The sequence below is a fragment of the Amyelois transitella genome, chromosome 16, assembly GCF_032362555.1.
Source record: "Amyelois transitella isolate CPQ chromosome 16, ilAmyTran1.1, whole genome shotgun sequence".
NCBI lineage: Eukaryota > Metazoa > Arthropoda > Insecta > Lepidoptera > Pyralidae > Amyelois > Amyelois transitella.
The window spans coordinates 5,559,463-5,576,872 of NC_083519.1; the positions used below are offsets into that span (position 1 = coordinate 5,559,463).

The 17,410-nt window shown below is 34.4% G+C and overlaps 1 protein-coding gene across 1 annotated transcript; it reads right to left on the reverse strand.

Annotated features, from left to right (window-relative positions):
- Window positions 1-1,515: 1,515 nt before the first annotated feature.
- LOC106129589 (protein unc-13 homolog B) lies at window positions 1,516-17,096 on the reverse strand. Its single transcript, XM_060948640.1, has 18 exons — window positions 16,965-17,096; window positions 11,647-11,825; window positions 11,170-11,320; window positions 10,681-10,839; window positions 10,090-10,215; window positions 9,530-9,697; window positions 9,063-9,176; window positions 8,506-8,673; window positions 8,143-8,364; window positions 7,676-7,842; window positions 7,140-7,281; window positions 6,698-6,829; window positions 6,217-6,360; window positions 5,793-6,012; window positions 3,822-3,920; window positions 3,383-3,545; window positions 2,700-2,826; window positions 1,516-1,686 (listed from the first exon to the last, which is right to left on the reverse strand). The coding sequence occupies exons 1-18, from the start codon at window positions 17,094-17,096 to the stop codon at window positions 1,516-1,518; spliced, it is 2,784 nt and encodes a 927-aa protein (XP_060804623.1).
- Between the last annotated feature and the right edge of the window lie 314 nt (window positions 17,097-17,410).

Below are 17,410 nucleotides of genomic sequence, written 5' to 3' on the forward strand. Positions count from 1 at the left end.
TATTAAATATTTCTAAAGTTATTTTAAAAGTGAATCGTATACATGTTTAGTCTTAGTTGCAGTGAAATTGAAAATATACACATACTAAACTTATTTGTGATGTTCAAACACTGTGAGTTTAGGTTTGATCTGTGATATTTTAATTTTATGATTTAATTATTATCGTGTGGAATCCACATATCGTTATTGTTATCCGCCATACAAACAGCCTTAACAAATTATTTTTTGAGCACTGATTTTATCGAGGTACAGTCTCGATAAAATAAATAATTACATACAATAGAATCATTCGAATGAAACATTAAAATTGAACATACAAAGAAACATTTAGATATACATATTAATATTTAATTTAAAAGTATCAGTGCCCTGTATTGATAAAGAAAGTAAGATCTAATACATACTTTACAACAATCAACATCTGATCAATGAATTTACTTTCTAAAACAGATTTACATAAATATCCACGACAGTTAATGATGTACTTCATTTATAACAATATCACAATTTTCAATAATATACAAAAAGACATAGGAGATTTGATTATATGGTAACAGGCCAAGCGTATTAAAATAAGTGATAAGATAATAAGATTGTATATTAAACAACATTGGTATTTACATGTCAGTAAAATACTGAAATAGTGTGGACCACAATACACTTCAGATCGCTCGAAACGGGACAGAAAAGGAGTTTTATAAAAGATGTCAAGACAGTACATTTTAATATAAACCGTAGCTATACCTATATTAATTCCATTTTAGAACACTCATCTCCTAAACATGATTATCGATTTGCATTATCCTATACACCACGCGTTTAAAAAAAGTCGCTGTCACACATCCTAACGTTAAGGTTCCATTCCACTATTCATTAAGAAGCAAAGAATAGAAAACAAATCAAAATAATTGATATAAGGCCATATATTATTTACTGTACACGCATAACGAGTAGATGAATAAGATAAATAATGTTGCTTTATGATTAAAGTTTAAGGATTAATTCATCCGTATTTATGACAGTTTGGTCCATATAAATTTTATTACATAAATCGTGTCGATGCGCACTTAATTTAGGTATCCAATAAACTTAAGTAAATAAGCAAGGATATGAGTAAGCAACTCTTTTGTTGAGAGTAATAATAACGTACAAAATGATACATACGACTCGCGCGACATTCCGGTTCCCGTTTTAAAATGTGTGAGTAACATCAGCACTGAATACCTAAAGTGAGTGTGCTCGCGGCGCCCGCGGCCGCCTACGGTCAGTCTTTGCAGCTAACGATTACTTTGTGCAACATATACTACTATCGCGTAACTTAACACCGAAATTTATTTACAAAACGTCTCGATAGGAAATTAATCGCACTGACCGGGTACAGCCGGAGCGCCGATGTCTTGAATCGTGGATCGTTTCTTCGGGACGTCGCCTCTATGGCCTGTTCCCTGGAGCAACTGGTCAGTACCAGTTTCTGCCCTTCTAGAAGAAGTATCTCCGATATTATCCTTGGAGTGTTCACGAAGGTCCTTGACCTGCAGGAGCCTCGGTGCGCATTTCTGACTTCAGCTTCACAAATTCCCTGGCGACCTCGTCGCTATGCCGCTGGGAAAGTATCCTGAGGATAGTCCAACCGGTTTCGTCCATCTTGACACGGGTACCCAGTGGAAGCCAGCCAGCAAACGAGCCCTATAAAATTTACGAAATTGTAAACTTATGAAATAGTAAACATTCGTACAAATACTTCTATGAAAATTCTAGTCTTTGTATGAAAAGGACTAGTTAAAAAAAATTAAGACCTGAAAATGATAACAGGTGTGCAGAAATTGGTAAAAAGACAGTAATAGAACTCTAGATCACTGTAAATCGTGCCGTGTGGTTCCCGGCACTATTACAAAAAAGAATAGGACCACTCCATCTCTTTCCCATGGATGTCGTAAAAGGCGACTAAGGGATAGGCTTATAAACTTAGGATTCCTCTTTTAGGCGATGGGCTAGCAACCTGTCACTATTTGAATCTCGGTTCTATCATTAAGCCAAATAGCTGAACGTGGCCATTCAGTCTTTTCAAGACTGTTGGCTCTGTCTACCCCGCAAGGGATATAGACGTGATCATATGTATGTATGTATGTATCACTGTAAATATAAAACTGGGATATGGATGATTGACTCATTATAATAGTAACAAAAATATCTTTCGCAAGCGTGGGCACCATTCTAAATTAATCTGGATATCAAATCAGTCGTTTGTATAAAAATAGGATCGTGACTCCGTGAGGAAGTCTCAAAAATAGATGAAGCTATAAAATAGGTAGGTAGAATTGATACCGCCATCCGTTTTCTTACGATGTTTTCTTTCACCGTAATAGCAACGGTTTTAACATTCAGACTTACGACTTAAGTTAAACATTCAAACTAATGATGTTAAACATTATACATTTTTACAATGACATTATTACTTTAGTTACAACACACACATAACAGTATTGAAGCCGCATCCCATAAAACATGATTGGATTCGAACCCGGGACCTCCGCTATCACAGACAAGCATACTACCGCTGCGCCACAGAGGCCGACCAAATCATAGTACTAACATGCATTCGATACCAGTGTATGTTCAAATCAAATCAAAAGGTTTTTTTCACACTGTCAGCAAAAAAGAGGTCAATGTTTAAATAAATAAAGTGCAATATAAATTACCTGCTCGGCGATGTCAGCGAGTCGCATAACCGCTACGCCGACCAGCCGATCTTCTCTCGCGAAGCAGTAGTCGCGCACGCACACGTGAAGCTCGAACAATTCCAATTGTTCTGTCGCGCTCACCATACTAAAGGAAGAAAGGGATAGTTATACAAACAAGTCCAACTATGCCTTGTAGAAAGATATAAAAAAACAGTATTCCTTATAAATTAAAAGCCAGCCAAAATAATGTTTCGCTTCTAAGATTAATTTAATCTTCACCAAGAACAAATATTTTTATGTCAAACTACAAACCCGCTTAAGATTTAAGCAGAAGTGTATTTTTCCCCTTATACTGCCAATTTTCTGTTTCAAACAGCTTCAACCATGTCATATTTAAACACTGATTGTCATGCTCCATAAACCTTCTTTCTTAAATTCGTAAAACTGAACGCTGGTAAAAAAAATTTACCAATTAGGTAAAAATTTTTTACCAGCGTTCAGTTCAGTCCATATCTTTCTTATCCGAAATACGTATAAACATCAATCGTAACGTAAAACGTTGAATTTAGGGCACTCGTTCTTACTCTTGCATTTAGTGGCGAACTTGTAAAGCTTGCCTGACAGTGAGTGATTAGGTACTTTTGGCATTAGGATATTTTTAAGTAGCTTTCACATTTTTTGCAACTTTTAAAAATACGTACAAATGAAAGGTCTCGTTGAACTTGGGGCACCAGTTGTTGCTCTTGGACTTGGTGGCGAACTTCCTCTTCTTATCCGCGAGGTGGGGCCCGATGAGGTTCACCTCGATGAACGGACGGAACATACCGCTGGCTATCACCCACTTCAGATCGTTGGCTGCTACCACTGTAATTAAAATGGTCGTTTTTTATCTCTGTTATTTTTGATGAGTCGCTTAAAATATCTCGAAGATGGACAATTTGATCAAAGATTAAAAGTTCATTAATCAAGAGTTTACATTCGGTGTAACCAATGATGTTGTTAGCTTGCTGCTGCCACTAATTAGTGATCTACATTTTCTTATAAAATCGTTGAAAAATCTTCTGTCCTTAATTTTTTTGCTATTTTATCGTTGCTCTTGAAAATGATTACAACCTTGAAAACAAAAAGAAATAGACTAACCTTTCACAGTGATCTTATGTTCTCCGGTACCAGGATGTGTAAAGAGGTCGACTTGAAGGGACACTTCACCCACGCTGCCTTCTTCTGCGACCGCCGCATCTGTAAAAAGAGAATAGAAGAAATATTTTTTTATTATACAAATGGTGGAAATAAATCAAAACCAATACAAAGATTTAGATTATAGTTTAATTATGAATTGATGTTGTTTACACAATCTTTATATATAAAACATAAAAGTGACTGACTGATCTATCATCGCAAACTTATGGACTGATTGGGCAAAAATCTGATCCGCAAATAATAACAATGATGTGAATATAATCTGCGTCTGCTAAAACAAATTCCGAAATCCCCACGGGAACGGAAATATGTGAGATTTTTCATTTTACGAAACGTAGCTACTCTAGTATTTTAAAAACTGAGTATTAATTTTATACATATTCGAGTCAGTGGAACCTACATTGGGGCTTAAACTTGGTTCACGCTACACTCGAACATGTAAGCCATCTCATTCATAAACATTCCTTCCATTGGATACTTTTGACCTATGTTTTAAAAATATTATACGAGTATTCTTATCTTCTGATAGAAGAAGACGCATTCTTTTCCTTTTTTAGTTATTCATATATTTAAAAAATCCGAAATTAGTCGTATCCATTGCTTTGTAATTAATAAAATTGAATAAAAATAGGTAAAAAACTTTTTAAGTTAAACGGTTTTATGTTAAACATACATTGCAATGTTTAATATAAATGTACTAAAAACCAAAAAATAATAAAATAGATACAGTCGTGGGAATTATAAACATATGCATAGACTAGACTAAAATAAAACCGTGGGGCACGTCAATTGTCTACAATCGTTGATTAAAATGTTTGTTTTGTAATGTTACACTATAATTAGGCAGTTGTTCAACCGACAACGATGGACGTGTGATAAGTAGGGCTAGAATGTGGAAACAAGTTAGCAAGCTCGATTAAGCGAGTTTTAGGGTTTCATAATGTTGAGCGAGTAGTACTTTTATCATAAGTTTTGTCGATTAAAGACAAACTACGAGCAGTGAAACGATTCCTCGCTAGCCAGCAAAATAGTAAGTAATTTGCGCACCGTCTGCGGGCCAACTGCCTAACGACGAATTAAACGATTCTTCTATCGCACATTAAGTCTATAATTTGTAGACAATTGACGTGCCCCACGGTTTTATTTTAGTCTAGTCTATGCATATGTTTATAATTCCCACGACTGTATCTATTTTATTATTTTTTGGTTTTTAGTACATTTATATTAAACATTGCAATGTATGTTTAACATAAAACCGTTTAACTTAAAAAGTTTTTTACCTATTTTTATTTTCTAGTTTTTAGTTTTTATTTCGCATTCTGTTTAATTCATTTAGTGCTTCATTATTGCAAGGTTTCTTGCCCGTTAGTTTATTGCAGTCCAACTCCTCTATACGTAGTCCCTGCAAAGATCTTACTCTACTAAGAGCCACGTAGGCTTGACTTCTTCAAACAGTTTCGCACCTAAGTATACGACTGCATGATCCACAGTGCTGCCCTGCATTTTATGTATTGTAGAAGCCCATGATAGTGACCTTTCATTTGATACCCATGTTGATGGGATTGATAAAACCTAAGTTATCCGCCATTTTGTAGAGGCCGCCATCTTGGATTTCAATTTTTTATAGTATATTGTATTCTGCTTGTTGAGCCCTTTCATTTGATACCCATATTGATGGGATTAATGAAACCTAAATTATCCGCCATTTTGTAACGGCGGCCATCTTGAATTTATAATGATAATGAATAAACATAATTATATTGTCACCAAAATCCAAAGTGTATACAAAATTTCAGATTAATCGGTTGACAGGAAGAGGGTGAAATTTGAATTACTAAATTTGACCCAAGAATAAATAAAACAAACGGGGTGAGCTAAATAAAACCGTTTAATAAAAAGGCTCATATTTACCTTGATTCTGCTGACTTGTGACAAATGTCCTGATGAGCGTGTCCGTGGTCTGCGTGTACAGACTAAGCGCGTATCGCAAAGATTGGAGTTCAGGGCTCTTTTCTAGGAAGGTCTTCTTCAAACCATTGCCTCCAGCATGGAAGTACAGCTTGATGGTATCCAAAGCTGCGTCTAGGACTGCGCACTGTTTTGGCGTTAAGCTCTTCTCGGCTGATAGATGCTGAGAATAATGAAAACACCATAAGTTTGAACAGTATACGAGTATTTTGACTATATTAATCAATTATAATCTCATATTTATTATCTTACAGCATCCTTAGCTTTTGCGCCCATGATTAATTTTCTAATATCCCTCTCTAATTTCATTGATACGAATCACACGTAGAACGAATTTATGATTTATTATGAAATTTATGATCCTTACCTCTTTGGAGATGTCCATGACACCAGACAAGGCATGCTTGACGTCCTGTTTCCCGACCGTACTCTTGAAGAGCTGCGTCATATCTTCAATTTTTGCATTGGCAGCTAAGTTCTTGGCGTTGTTTGTAAGGTTCTTCAACATCATCTGATAATATTGTTTTAAAATTATTATATTATTTATTTGCAAACACAGATAATAATCATTTCATGTTAATGGACTATAGAAAAGTTCGAAATACATTAGATATTGTTACAATATAGGACAATACTGCGTACTGATAGCTTTTTTATAAAAAAATAATATTAATAGTTTTTATAGAAATAAACCTCACACTGTATCTTAGGAATGAGCAGGATTTTATGTTTATATCTATCTTAGTTTTGTTGTACAGAACAATATAGAAATTTTTGGCATTCAGACTTCTGTGAGCCATAAAATGTTACCTATATGAGAGGCTGTTTGAAGGAGAGCTCAGACATACCGTTTTGTCAGTCATAGGCGGAAGCACAACAGTCTTTTCTAGGATCTTCATGACGATCTTCCACAGCTCCTTGAGCAGTCGCTTGAGCACAGTCTTTTCGCAGGACTCGGCGTACATCGTAAGAGAGCCATCCTGTGAAATATTGTATATTTATGACTGACAGAATAATGATAAGATTAATTATTACATGGCTTAATATAAAATACATATTAATTTAAGAACTTTTGATGTATAATTTTAGATTTAAAATCAAAACTAAAAGTTAACGTTGAGAGCGATATATCCTGATACAGGCATTTAAATTCTTAAAAGAAGGCTCATCTCAACCACAAAGCTGCGTACACAACTTTATTGGAAAGTTAAATAAGCTACTGAATTGAGAAAATATTATTTCATACATCCTGTGTTAACACAATATCAAAATATATATAGGGTCGTTTACCAAGATGTCCATAAGTGGTCGTAACACTTCATCTGCCTCGTGGTGCGCGGGAGGCTGCGCGGCGCCGGGAGCTCCGCCCCCTCCGACCTTCTGCAGCAAGTCGCCAAGTTCCTTCACACTGGCTGTAATTCGGTTCTCCAAGCTGGAAATATTATTTCAATTTGTATAAAAAAAAATTCGTTAAAAACTGACGAGTGAATCCAAGCCATGTGGTTAATTGCCATCACCTTTATTTACTTTCAAGATTTTTTAAATATTAGGATGTGTTTTTAAATTTTTTCTATTCACCGTGATCTTGTTTCAACCCTTTATCAAATAAGTATGACAATTATCTGCTTCGAAAAAGTTGAACATATGTCAAAGGCATTACAAAAGAACGAAAATACGCCTTATTTTTCTTGACACCAGGGGCCAGGCCAATCATTATCAGTAAGACCTCTCTCATTGTTGGACAAAAGTGTCTTCAAGTAATTTATTTATATTATATCTTTTTATGGTTAGTAACAAAAACACTGAAATAAAGTAAATAAGGTTACCTATTAGCGAACATAGACGCCAGTTCATCCAAGGTGCTATTGAGGCTCTGCTGCAGGTCATGCAGGATATCTGCTGCGTCTCTTTCCAGCTTAGTTCCACCCATCGCCTCGAACATCTTCTCTAGCTGAACCCTCAGTTGCTGAATGTTGTTCATTAAGATACACGCCTGAAAGAAAAAAAAACAAGAATTAACTTACATTATTATGTTTTGTGATCTTTCAGGCTCATTTTGTAATAAGCTTTTAGGTACAATTGGGATGGAATAGTAAAATAGGCCTCCATTTTTCTGTAAGTGTTATTATATACGAATAAGCACTTTCACCTAGTGCATAAGAATCCACATTAGAAGTCCGACAAAAAAGGGTAAAATAATCAGGTATATATTGTAAATTGACATATTATAAGCAGTCTCTATCAATATCATTCGCAACTCCCAAAAAAAAAATACTGTGCACAATCAACTTACCACTCTCTCCTCCTTCAGATGCTCAGGGAACTCCTTCTTCACAATATCAGCGTAAGCCACTAGCACCTTCACGATGGTTTTGGCGAATCGTTTCATATACCTCTTCCAGATTTCAGGATCTGGACACTCGAGCTTGGAGACCACGTCGAAGCATTGGGTCAGTTGTGTGAAGACATCCACTACTGAGTTACTGAAGAGCGCGTGCTCGCTGGATTTTTGGAACTGGGAAGAAAAGGTTTTGTGTTAGACGACTGATTCAGGATTTTGATTAACTGGCTTTGATATACATGGGAATACTGAAATTCGTGAAACATTTATAAGAATTGTATAGCGGCGGAAACAGTAATAATTTTCGATCCTCACCCCATCTTTCTTATCCCTGTTGAAGGCTCCATTCAAGTACTCCAACGACACGTCATCGTTTTCATTCAACCACTGCATCACGAAGGGTTCAAACCACGCCGGGTATTCAGGCACCGCACCGCAGTACGGTGGAACGTCTTTCACGAAGTTTGTGTGGAGCCATTTCACCTGGGGAAGTAAACATTAAATTTAACCATAGCTTTGAAATAGATTAAAGTTACCTGCTACTATAAATACATATATAATGACGCCTTTATACCTTATATGGTAGATAGAGATACAACGTTTAGTACTTTTGTGTGTTAGATTACCTGAGTGCGGTGAAAAATGGCACAAGCCGTGAAGATAATTCTTAAGTTATTTCTGCACGGATGCGGTATATTTAATATCATATAGTTTTTCTATCACTAGTAAACGATGGCATAATCTTCAACTGTCAACTAAGATTAATAGCTGATGGTTATGCACATCAACATCTATATATGTAGGTAAATACACTAGATATGATGATATTGATGGCTTGGTATAATAAATTCAACGATGAAATAAAAAAATACCTTGAAATGTAGATTCATGTAAGCGGAAGACTTGCAAAGCCTGTGTTGTTCATGTTCTTCTAAAGCATATTTCATATCCACCGCAAACAGAGACCACATCGTTGCAGCAGACAACTGAAAATGATTTTTTTTTTTCTTGATAAGATATTCATATAATTTCTTCAAAAATGTCTAGAAGATATTTTATACAGAAAATTATCTTGTTGTTAATAAATGAATACCATTAAATTTAAAATTTTTACACCAGGAAATTATGGCGTACAAATACTATGAATCTAATAGTGATACGAAAATGTGAGTCCACAGTTTGAGTAACAATTTAGTATATAAACAAGAATTTATAACTCGTAAACTACTGAGCAATTTTAATTTATTTATAAGGCTATTATTTAATATATAAATTTGTGTACAGTACGAATAAGATAAATCAAATTGTTCGTATTAGTTCGGAAACACCCTTCTTTTACCTGGCCTATATTCAATTCCTGAGGGAACTGACTGAGGACTGGACCATAACTGTTCTTGTCCTCTTCTATCACAGATACTATGAGGGCAATGAGCTTGTGCCAGAAATCCACCGAGTCCAACTGTGGTCCGTGGTCAGACGGGTCACGCTTGGCTTCGTTTGGATCAACCTGCGAAAAATTATGGGATAATGGTAGAAGCGGTTGGAGATATTTAAGGAAATAACTTAACATTTTTTTAGCTACACGTTAATATAAGGTCAGTTCACACCGAGATGAAAGTCGACGCGACTTTATATTGCGACTCAAAAGTTAATTTTATTTATGTATTACACGAACAGGTGACTCTGACGGTGTAGCCATAATAATGGGCACAAGAGCTAAGAGACGGTAAGAGTTCAAAGTCTCTTACCGTCTCTTAGCTCTTTAGAGTCTGCAGACAGTACCTAACATCCTGTAGAAAATTTTTTTTAGGTCTTTCTTTAATGATGATACACTTGCCAATTATCTAGGTAGGTACGTCTCAAATTATCTAATGTTCATTAATAAGACAAATGATTTACCTGGAACTCTCTATTGTACAGCTCGTAACAATTTTCAAATAGAAACTGATATGTAGATCTAAGGCAAGCCTTCACGCAGTCTTTGACTACCGTGCTGGCGCGAGGTGGGCTGCTCAACTCTTGGACCTGTAATACAAAATGGAATCATAAGTTTTATTCTCTCCTGCTACACAAGATATTTACTGTCAATTGTTTATCAAACATCTTATTACGTTTGAAAAACAAGTTAGTTTCGTAAAACCGTCTGTTTATCTGATCTACTCATCGTCGTATATTACGAGGTAACAAGTTTAGTTAAGTTTTAGTAACAAGGGTCATTGCCCACACTACAAACTACAATGTTTTTAGAGTACAATGTTTCTTTCGGTTTTTAGGTCTAACCCTTTCTACTTGGACTTCAGGAAGGCAGCAAATCCAAACAATTTTTGTTGTAGAAACATTCATCAGATAGTTATCGGGCTTTCGAGATCAAGACATGACCGTACTATCTTAGATAGCTGTTACTGGAGTAAGCATTACCTTATGGAGTAATCCACTAAGATTATTTCGTGTAATTTTGATAATGTACGTTCAGTTATACACAAAACTTACCTTCATCCTAAAGAAAGTGATGCTAGTCAGCAAATCGACTGTAGATTTGAGGTCCATAAGTTTTTCATGGGTGGAAGCGGGGAAGTTGTTCCTGTACATAGACAGGTCGATGCGAAGCGAGTTGTGTAGCTGGTCGAGCAGTTTGACGAATTTCTCTTTCTGTTGATAAAAATAAAATGTATTTAAAATTCTATTGAAAGTAAAAAAAAAAGTTATACATCTTAGATAAAGGTGGTTTACTTCTGATTGAGTTACCAATACTTTAAGAAGAATGATAACTACTTACTCGGCAAAATCAAACATAACAAATCGGTTCTGCCTAATACCTTGGTATTTGTTATATGGCATTAAAAAAGGAAAGGTTTTTCTGTCTTATTGACCTCATCCTCGTTGAACCTTTAACTTTAATATAAAATATTGCATTTATTTCATGAAAACTATTTAGATACTGGTGTAACCTATAGGAAAACTACCCATTTTTTTACTCACCCCGAAGTTGGAAGCGGCAAATCGGTCTGACGCCGAAACAGCAGACGAAGCAGTAGTATGAGCGTAGTATGCATTGATATTAGCCAAAAGGGTTGACATCACGGCTGGCACTCCAGCGCAGAGGTACTTCGTCGAAAGGCAGTGGAAGTGGCTAGAATAATAATATTTTGTTTTTAATCTAAAGCAAGTGTATAATTCGATAAACTCTAGTCAAATAGGTATTAACTTTAGTAATACTTCTACTAATAATATAAATGCTAAAGTTCATAAGAATGTGTTGAGTCGACATGTGTTTGTTACTCTTTCACGCAAAAACTACTCAACGATTTTTTATTAAAAACATTGTAGCTTAGACATTGCAGTAAAGTTAAAATTTAGAGATTTTAGGTGGTCGAAGTCGCGGGTAGTTAACACTAGCTGTATATAATTTATTCTTCATTTACAACTGATCAAAACATACATTTGGAAGGTACTCACGTCATTGCTTGATAAATAGCCTCGATGCCGTATCTCATAGCGAACTCGTCCACGATTTCCTCAGGGATTTCATTGAAGTAGACCTTCCAGGCGTCATCACCTCGGGCAGCTGGGAGTGTTACAGCTCCACCATTTTCTTCGCAGAGGTAGTGGAACAGGTTCTCGTGGAGGCAAGTGTACTGCGGACAAACAAACGCAAAAATTTAAATTTATAAAAGGTTAATAAAAGAAAAGCTTCAAACTAGGGATTCTTCTTTTTGGTGATGGGCTAGCAACCTGTCATTTACTGAATCTTAATTCCATCATAAAACCTCATACCTAGCTAAAAGTATATTAGAAGTTGTGGGCTCTGTCTACCCCGTAAAAGATAACGCCCTTATTAGGTATGTTTATTAAATTTATTCATATTAATCGATTCTTCTATAGTAATAATTAAATGTCAAAGTAAGTTAATCTTAAGTAGATGGTTTTTTCGAGACGTGCAAAAAAGAAAGGAATTTAAAACTTTACACGAATATATCACGAGACTTATATAGATTAAATTCTTAGGATCTAATAAATATTTCTCTCTCTCACATATATCCACGATTGCATAACAAGTAGGTAAATAACATTACCCTCACCGTATTATGGTGCAACAAAACACGAGGTTTTTGTTTTTGAACAATCGGTAATTGAATTTCAGTTGTTCAAATACAAATATTGCAATTTGGAGCATGTACAAAAGTTCAATTTACAATTGGCCCATTTTTTTCATTTTATTGTTTCTCAAACGACCCCGCGCGGGAAATCACACGGCACATGGATCGGCCGAATAAATTGGTTTCCCTTGCCTACGCTCGCGGCGCACTTTCTGACAGTGATTAATATTTGACAGTTCTATATTTGAAAATTCCGTTTACTGTAGGGTTCCCGCTGATTTCATTCGTTCATTTTCGTCATCTCTTCCCGCCTTTGATTCGCCATAGCTTGTGAAAGTAAGTTTTTTAACTTTCTATAATAATGAGATAATATTTAGATAACGTGTTTTTATACCTAACCTTTTGACGAAATATTATCACGTATTTGTTAAAGTTTATTCACACCAATAAAATTTTACTACGTAGCACACTGAGGTTTCACAGAACATTAGAGTCCCTTGACAGGTGTACCGACGAACAATGGTGGATTAGATTATTTATAGAATTATCTTGACCCTCATATTGGGAAACACCAAAAATTTAAATATTTTTGTTTCAGTCTTAGTATCATACTATGAAAAATATTTTCTTTTTAAGTGTCGTATAAGTAACGGACGCATGTATCAAGGATATCAAATTATATCCTACAAATAGTAAACTTGCCACAGCAGAATCACTTAAATATACCTTTCATTCATAATAATAATGCATCCCTATTACCTTTTCTAAAGAAAAATTTGTATATAAATAAATATAAATATATACGGGACAAATTACACTGATACACATGTCTGATATTTTTTATAATATTATTTCTGCCTTGGTATAACTAAAATGCCGTTATCTGCCAAATCCTTGTTTTAAGTAAAACGTAAAAAAAAAATTGCGGTAAAAATTTGAACCGATGCCATTCATCAATGAGAACGCCTATTTATGACTTAAAGGTACCAAAAAGTCGTATATACAGATCGAAAGAGATTTTTTTTCTTATTCTACTGGAAAAAGTAAAATCGCCTTGATGTCAGATAACGGCATTTTAGTTATACCACGGTAGATTTGTGTAATAGGCCAGCTTTTTCTCGTACTTTTTAGGCGACCTGCTTTCTTTATTTATATTTAAATTTATATTGTATGTAAATATGATCAGGCAAAGCCAAGCATATGAATGCCATAGCAACGGTTGCCATGACGTGTTTAGTTAGCAAAACATATCGAATTTTTATTGTAAAATATTATTTTTAAGATTTCCAAAAATATGTTATTCCAATGTCTAAGCTTCAAAGACCCATGGAAATTCATTCAGTAATATTTGCATAAAAGAGTATCAAACACACACACATTCTTATAAACTATCGCATTTATAATATCATTAGAAGAATAGTTATTGCTTTCTTTTTTAACTATAAAATAAACGAATAAAAAAGTCTCTGACCGTTTTCAGTTAAAGTATTTCCTTAATTCCTTAAATGTTTCATTTAATCATAGTAACAAAATCAAGACATATCTTTACAAAATTAACCGAAATGAAACAGGTTGCGGAGCAGTATTATTCTCTTTGATCTCTTGACCTTTTCCTCAGCATCGTTAAATATTAAACGATTCTTATCCCATCTTTCCTTATTTAAATATCTTTTAATTACATTTGTACGTTGTAAATTTTACTTTTCAATCCTTTACCACATCTTTGCTTCGTATTTGCAAATTTATAATAAACCCTAACTTCTTAATATAAAAAAAATTGAGAACATAATTGTCTTAAAATTATGATAAGACATGGAAAAAACATACACATTAAATAGGCACTTAGTTGTTATACGAAAATCCTAACCTAAAATATCTCTTAAAACTTTCCATTGGACTAGCAGGATAGTAACTACTTTAATAGAAAGAACTACTATCAGAGTGCAAATTTATCGAAAAAATTATAAACCTATTCACAACCGATTATGGATTTTGACAAGTACTTAGCAAAAATAATTGAGTTTTACGTGTAAGTATAGTACTTTTAGGTACCGGACCATATTTAAAAACATCTTTCGTCTAAAACCCAATTCTTATATCTTATAGTTTAGCGCTAGTCATTCAGTGAATAATGTATTACACGAACATGCTTATAAAATAAATAACTTGTCACTTAGTTTTTCACAAAAAAGTAACGAAAGCTAAAAATTTTTTATACAAAATCATCGGTCTTCCACCGCAAGGAGTCACGTATCGACGCTGCCAAGTCTCGTGTTAATTTACTATCTCACTTGTTTACATACAAAGTACGTATATTTTACGAAACTCCGTATCCTTGAGCTATAAATCTTCCTGACACGTTAAGAGGGTGGAAGTGTGATCGATAACTTTACCTAACATGAAAGTACTTAACATATCTCGCGACAAATTTTAATAACAGGATTATGTTGTCTAATGTATGCACATTTCATTATGGATTGATGTGATGTATATATCAAGCAAGTCGAATGTCAATGAACCTAAAGATTTTTTGGAATAAAGAAAGAAAGAAGTCCTAGTGCAGTCGATAGCTATCAAATAAATTATAAACATCATGGTGTTTGTATTTCTACTTAGATATTAAATTGAATGAACTTTGGAAGATTATTTTGAGAATATCAAATCATAAACAAAATGGATTTGAGAATGCTCGAGTTTTAACTAAATATTTTATGGAACGGGGCTCAGGTGGACGTCAGAGCTAAATCATTTCTACTGCTACTTTGTGGTTTGTTTCATTTTACGAGGTCATGGGATAACTGGGTAAAAGGGATAAAACAAACTTTGTTATCTTATGCACAGGGTCCTATTTAATTTGTTTATTTGAAGTGTTTTCATTGTGTATCAAAAATAAAGTAATGTAGGAATTGTGTTTTCTTTTTATTACTTAATTTTTCTTTTTTTTATTACTTACTTTTGTTCAGGATTCTATAGAATTCATCACATTCTTAAGTAAATTTAGGAATACCCAACATAAATAGGAGACAACAAGTCCATTAAACTAACAAAGTATAGGAAAACAACGATTATAAAATGTAGCACAAAAAGCAGTCTATCCTATGACAATATTTTGTTTGAATTTCATGACAAAAAGTGATAAATATTTGCTTCAGTATGAGAAAATTGTTAACGGGCGGGGTGGTATGATACAAGTAGGTCATTGATCTAGACAAAACAACGTGTAAAAAAAAGAATTGAAATAAATGAAAATATGTTACCACAACCTTTAAAAAAAGGAGAAATGTTAAAACATAAACGCTAAAGAAATGTAGTATAACGTGTAGAGAGAGACTCACACTCATAAGGTCAATCAAAAATGCATATTTTCACGGATTTTATCGAATGCTACGCTAACAACAGTGAAGCATTGAGCACACTTAAAGGGTCCTTAAAAATATGCGGCAATACAAAGATGTAATAAAACCGTTATCAATTAGGGTTGCCTAAAATGTCTCTTATTGGCAAAAATCAAAAATTAAAATAACTAAGTACATTAATTGTTTAACAAATAAAAGTTAAGAACTCTGTCTTAAATGTGACTGTATTAAATTAAAAATAATAAGAAATGAACAGTCAAAATTCTCGAGGGCTCGGCTTCTTTACCAAATGGCTTACGATAAAAATAATAATTAACAAATTGAGAGCTATCAACTGTGGGCACAAAGGCGAGGCGTACATTTTAATTAATCTGGGTATAGTATCTGTGCGGTCTCAAAAATAAAATAAAGAAAGTCCAAAGGTTACCCGACCAATCCAAATTCAATAGGTGCAAAGGTTATGTGTAGGTACATAACGCGATCTGGAAAACTATTTTGAATGGAAAGTAAATAAATAAATACTTACTTCAAATTAATAAACATTTATATTTATGAAAGCCGCAACAAACAAAAATGAGCCTGACATTAGGTCTACGTAAGGACATTGTTTATTAATACACTTAGATGGTCTTGTTAATTTTGTTTTAATAATTGATGATTAAACGAACTTACCTGTACGTGAAGTTCTATCACAATTATACGAAGGCTTCGTCCGAAGAGATTAGCATAGAATAGTAACACTTGTAGTACCGCGCAGTGATCACCACATTCGCACTTTATTGAGAGTAGGTAGAACAAGAAAAAACTTTTGACGTCTACCTCTCAGTCGTTCGTTCACCGATCCAGCACGCTTCATTTAGTTCAGAGCCAAAATAAAAAATATTTCACAAGGGGCAGCTTCGTATAATGTAATTGCAATTAGTATGGGAGGGCGGGATGCTAATCTCTTCGGACGAAGCCTTCGTATAATTGTGATAGAACTTCACGTACAGGTAAGTTCGTTTAATCATCAATTATACTCGGCTTCGTCCTCTTAGATTAGCATAGAATAGTAACACTTGTAGATGTTTAGAGATTTTGTGAAATATTTTTATAATTTTAGTTTTCAGTAAAAATATATTAAACCAAAATAAATTCCAGTATCTATAATTAAATTAAATATATAATTATTACCTTTAACAATCACTATAAATTTAGGTTTAGGATGTAGGTAATCTATATTACAGATAAGTTGTTTATTACAACTCGACCAAAGCTATCATCAGCTGAACTGGCATCTAGAGGTCTATAATAAAACCACAAAAATTAAGATTCGACAAACCAGCCAGCGGTCCGTCGGATGGCCTCGACACTGAGACCAGATCGCAGCGCAGCCGGACTGGCGGCGTGCCGCGCGCTGTGCACTATGCCTGTGCGCGTTTATAGATAGCACAATTATAAATTGGTGCACCATGGCCTCATGGTGCACAAATTTATAAACAGATTTTTGATTGAGTCCCGTAGGTAACTTGTTGTTGTGTGGTTACATTTGAATAACATTATAAAGCTCTCGCTGGACATATGGCTGGTCTCTAGTGAAAGAAAGGCAAAATTAATAATGGTGCAGGTGACCCAATGGGGCATTTAATAAGTTCCGTAATTTTTATCTTAATTTGCGACGGAGATATACTGATATTATCTATATTTATTTTTGAAAAGGTCTGCACTCTATGTGCAGTTGCAGTTGCAATTGTGAGAAAATTAATGAATTTCTTTGAAATACTGTAC

Coding starts and splice junctions, on each gene's coding strand:
- LOC106129589 (XM_060948640.1), bottom strand. CDS start 17,096: ATGGTGCACCAATTTATAATTGTGCTATCTATAAACGCGCACAGGCAT. Junction 7,282..7,675: donor GCGTCTATGTTCGCTAATAG/GTAACCTTATTT, acceptor TAATATTTCCAG/CTTGGAGAACCGAATTACAG. Junction 2,827..3,382: donor TTCAACGAGACCTTTCATTT/GTACGTATTTTT, acceptor TTCTTCCTTTAG/TATGGTGAGCGCGACAGAAC.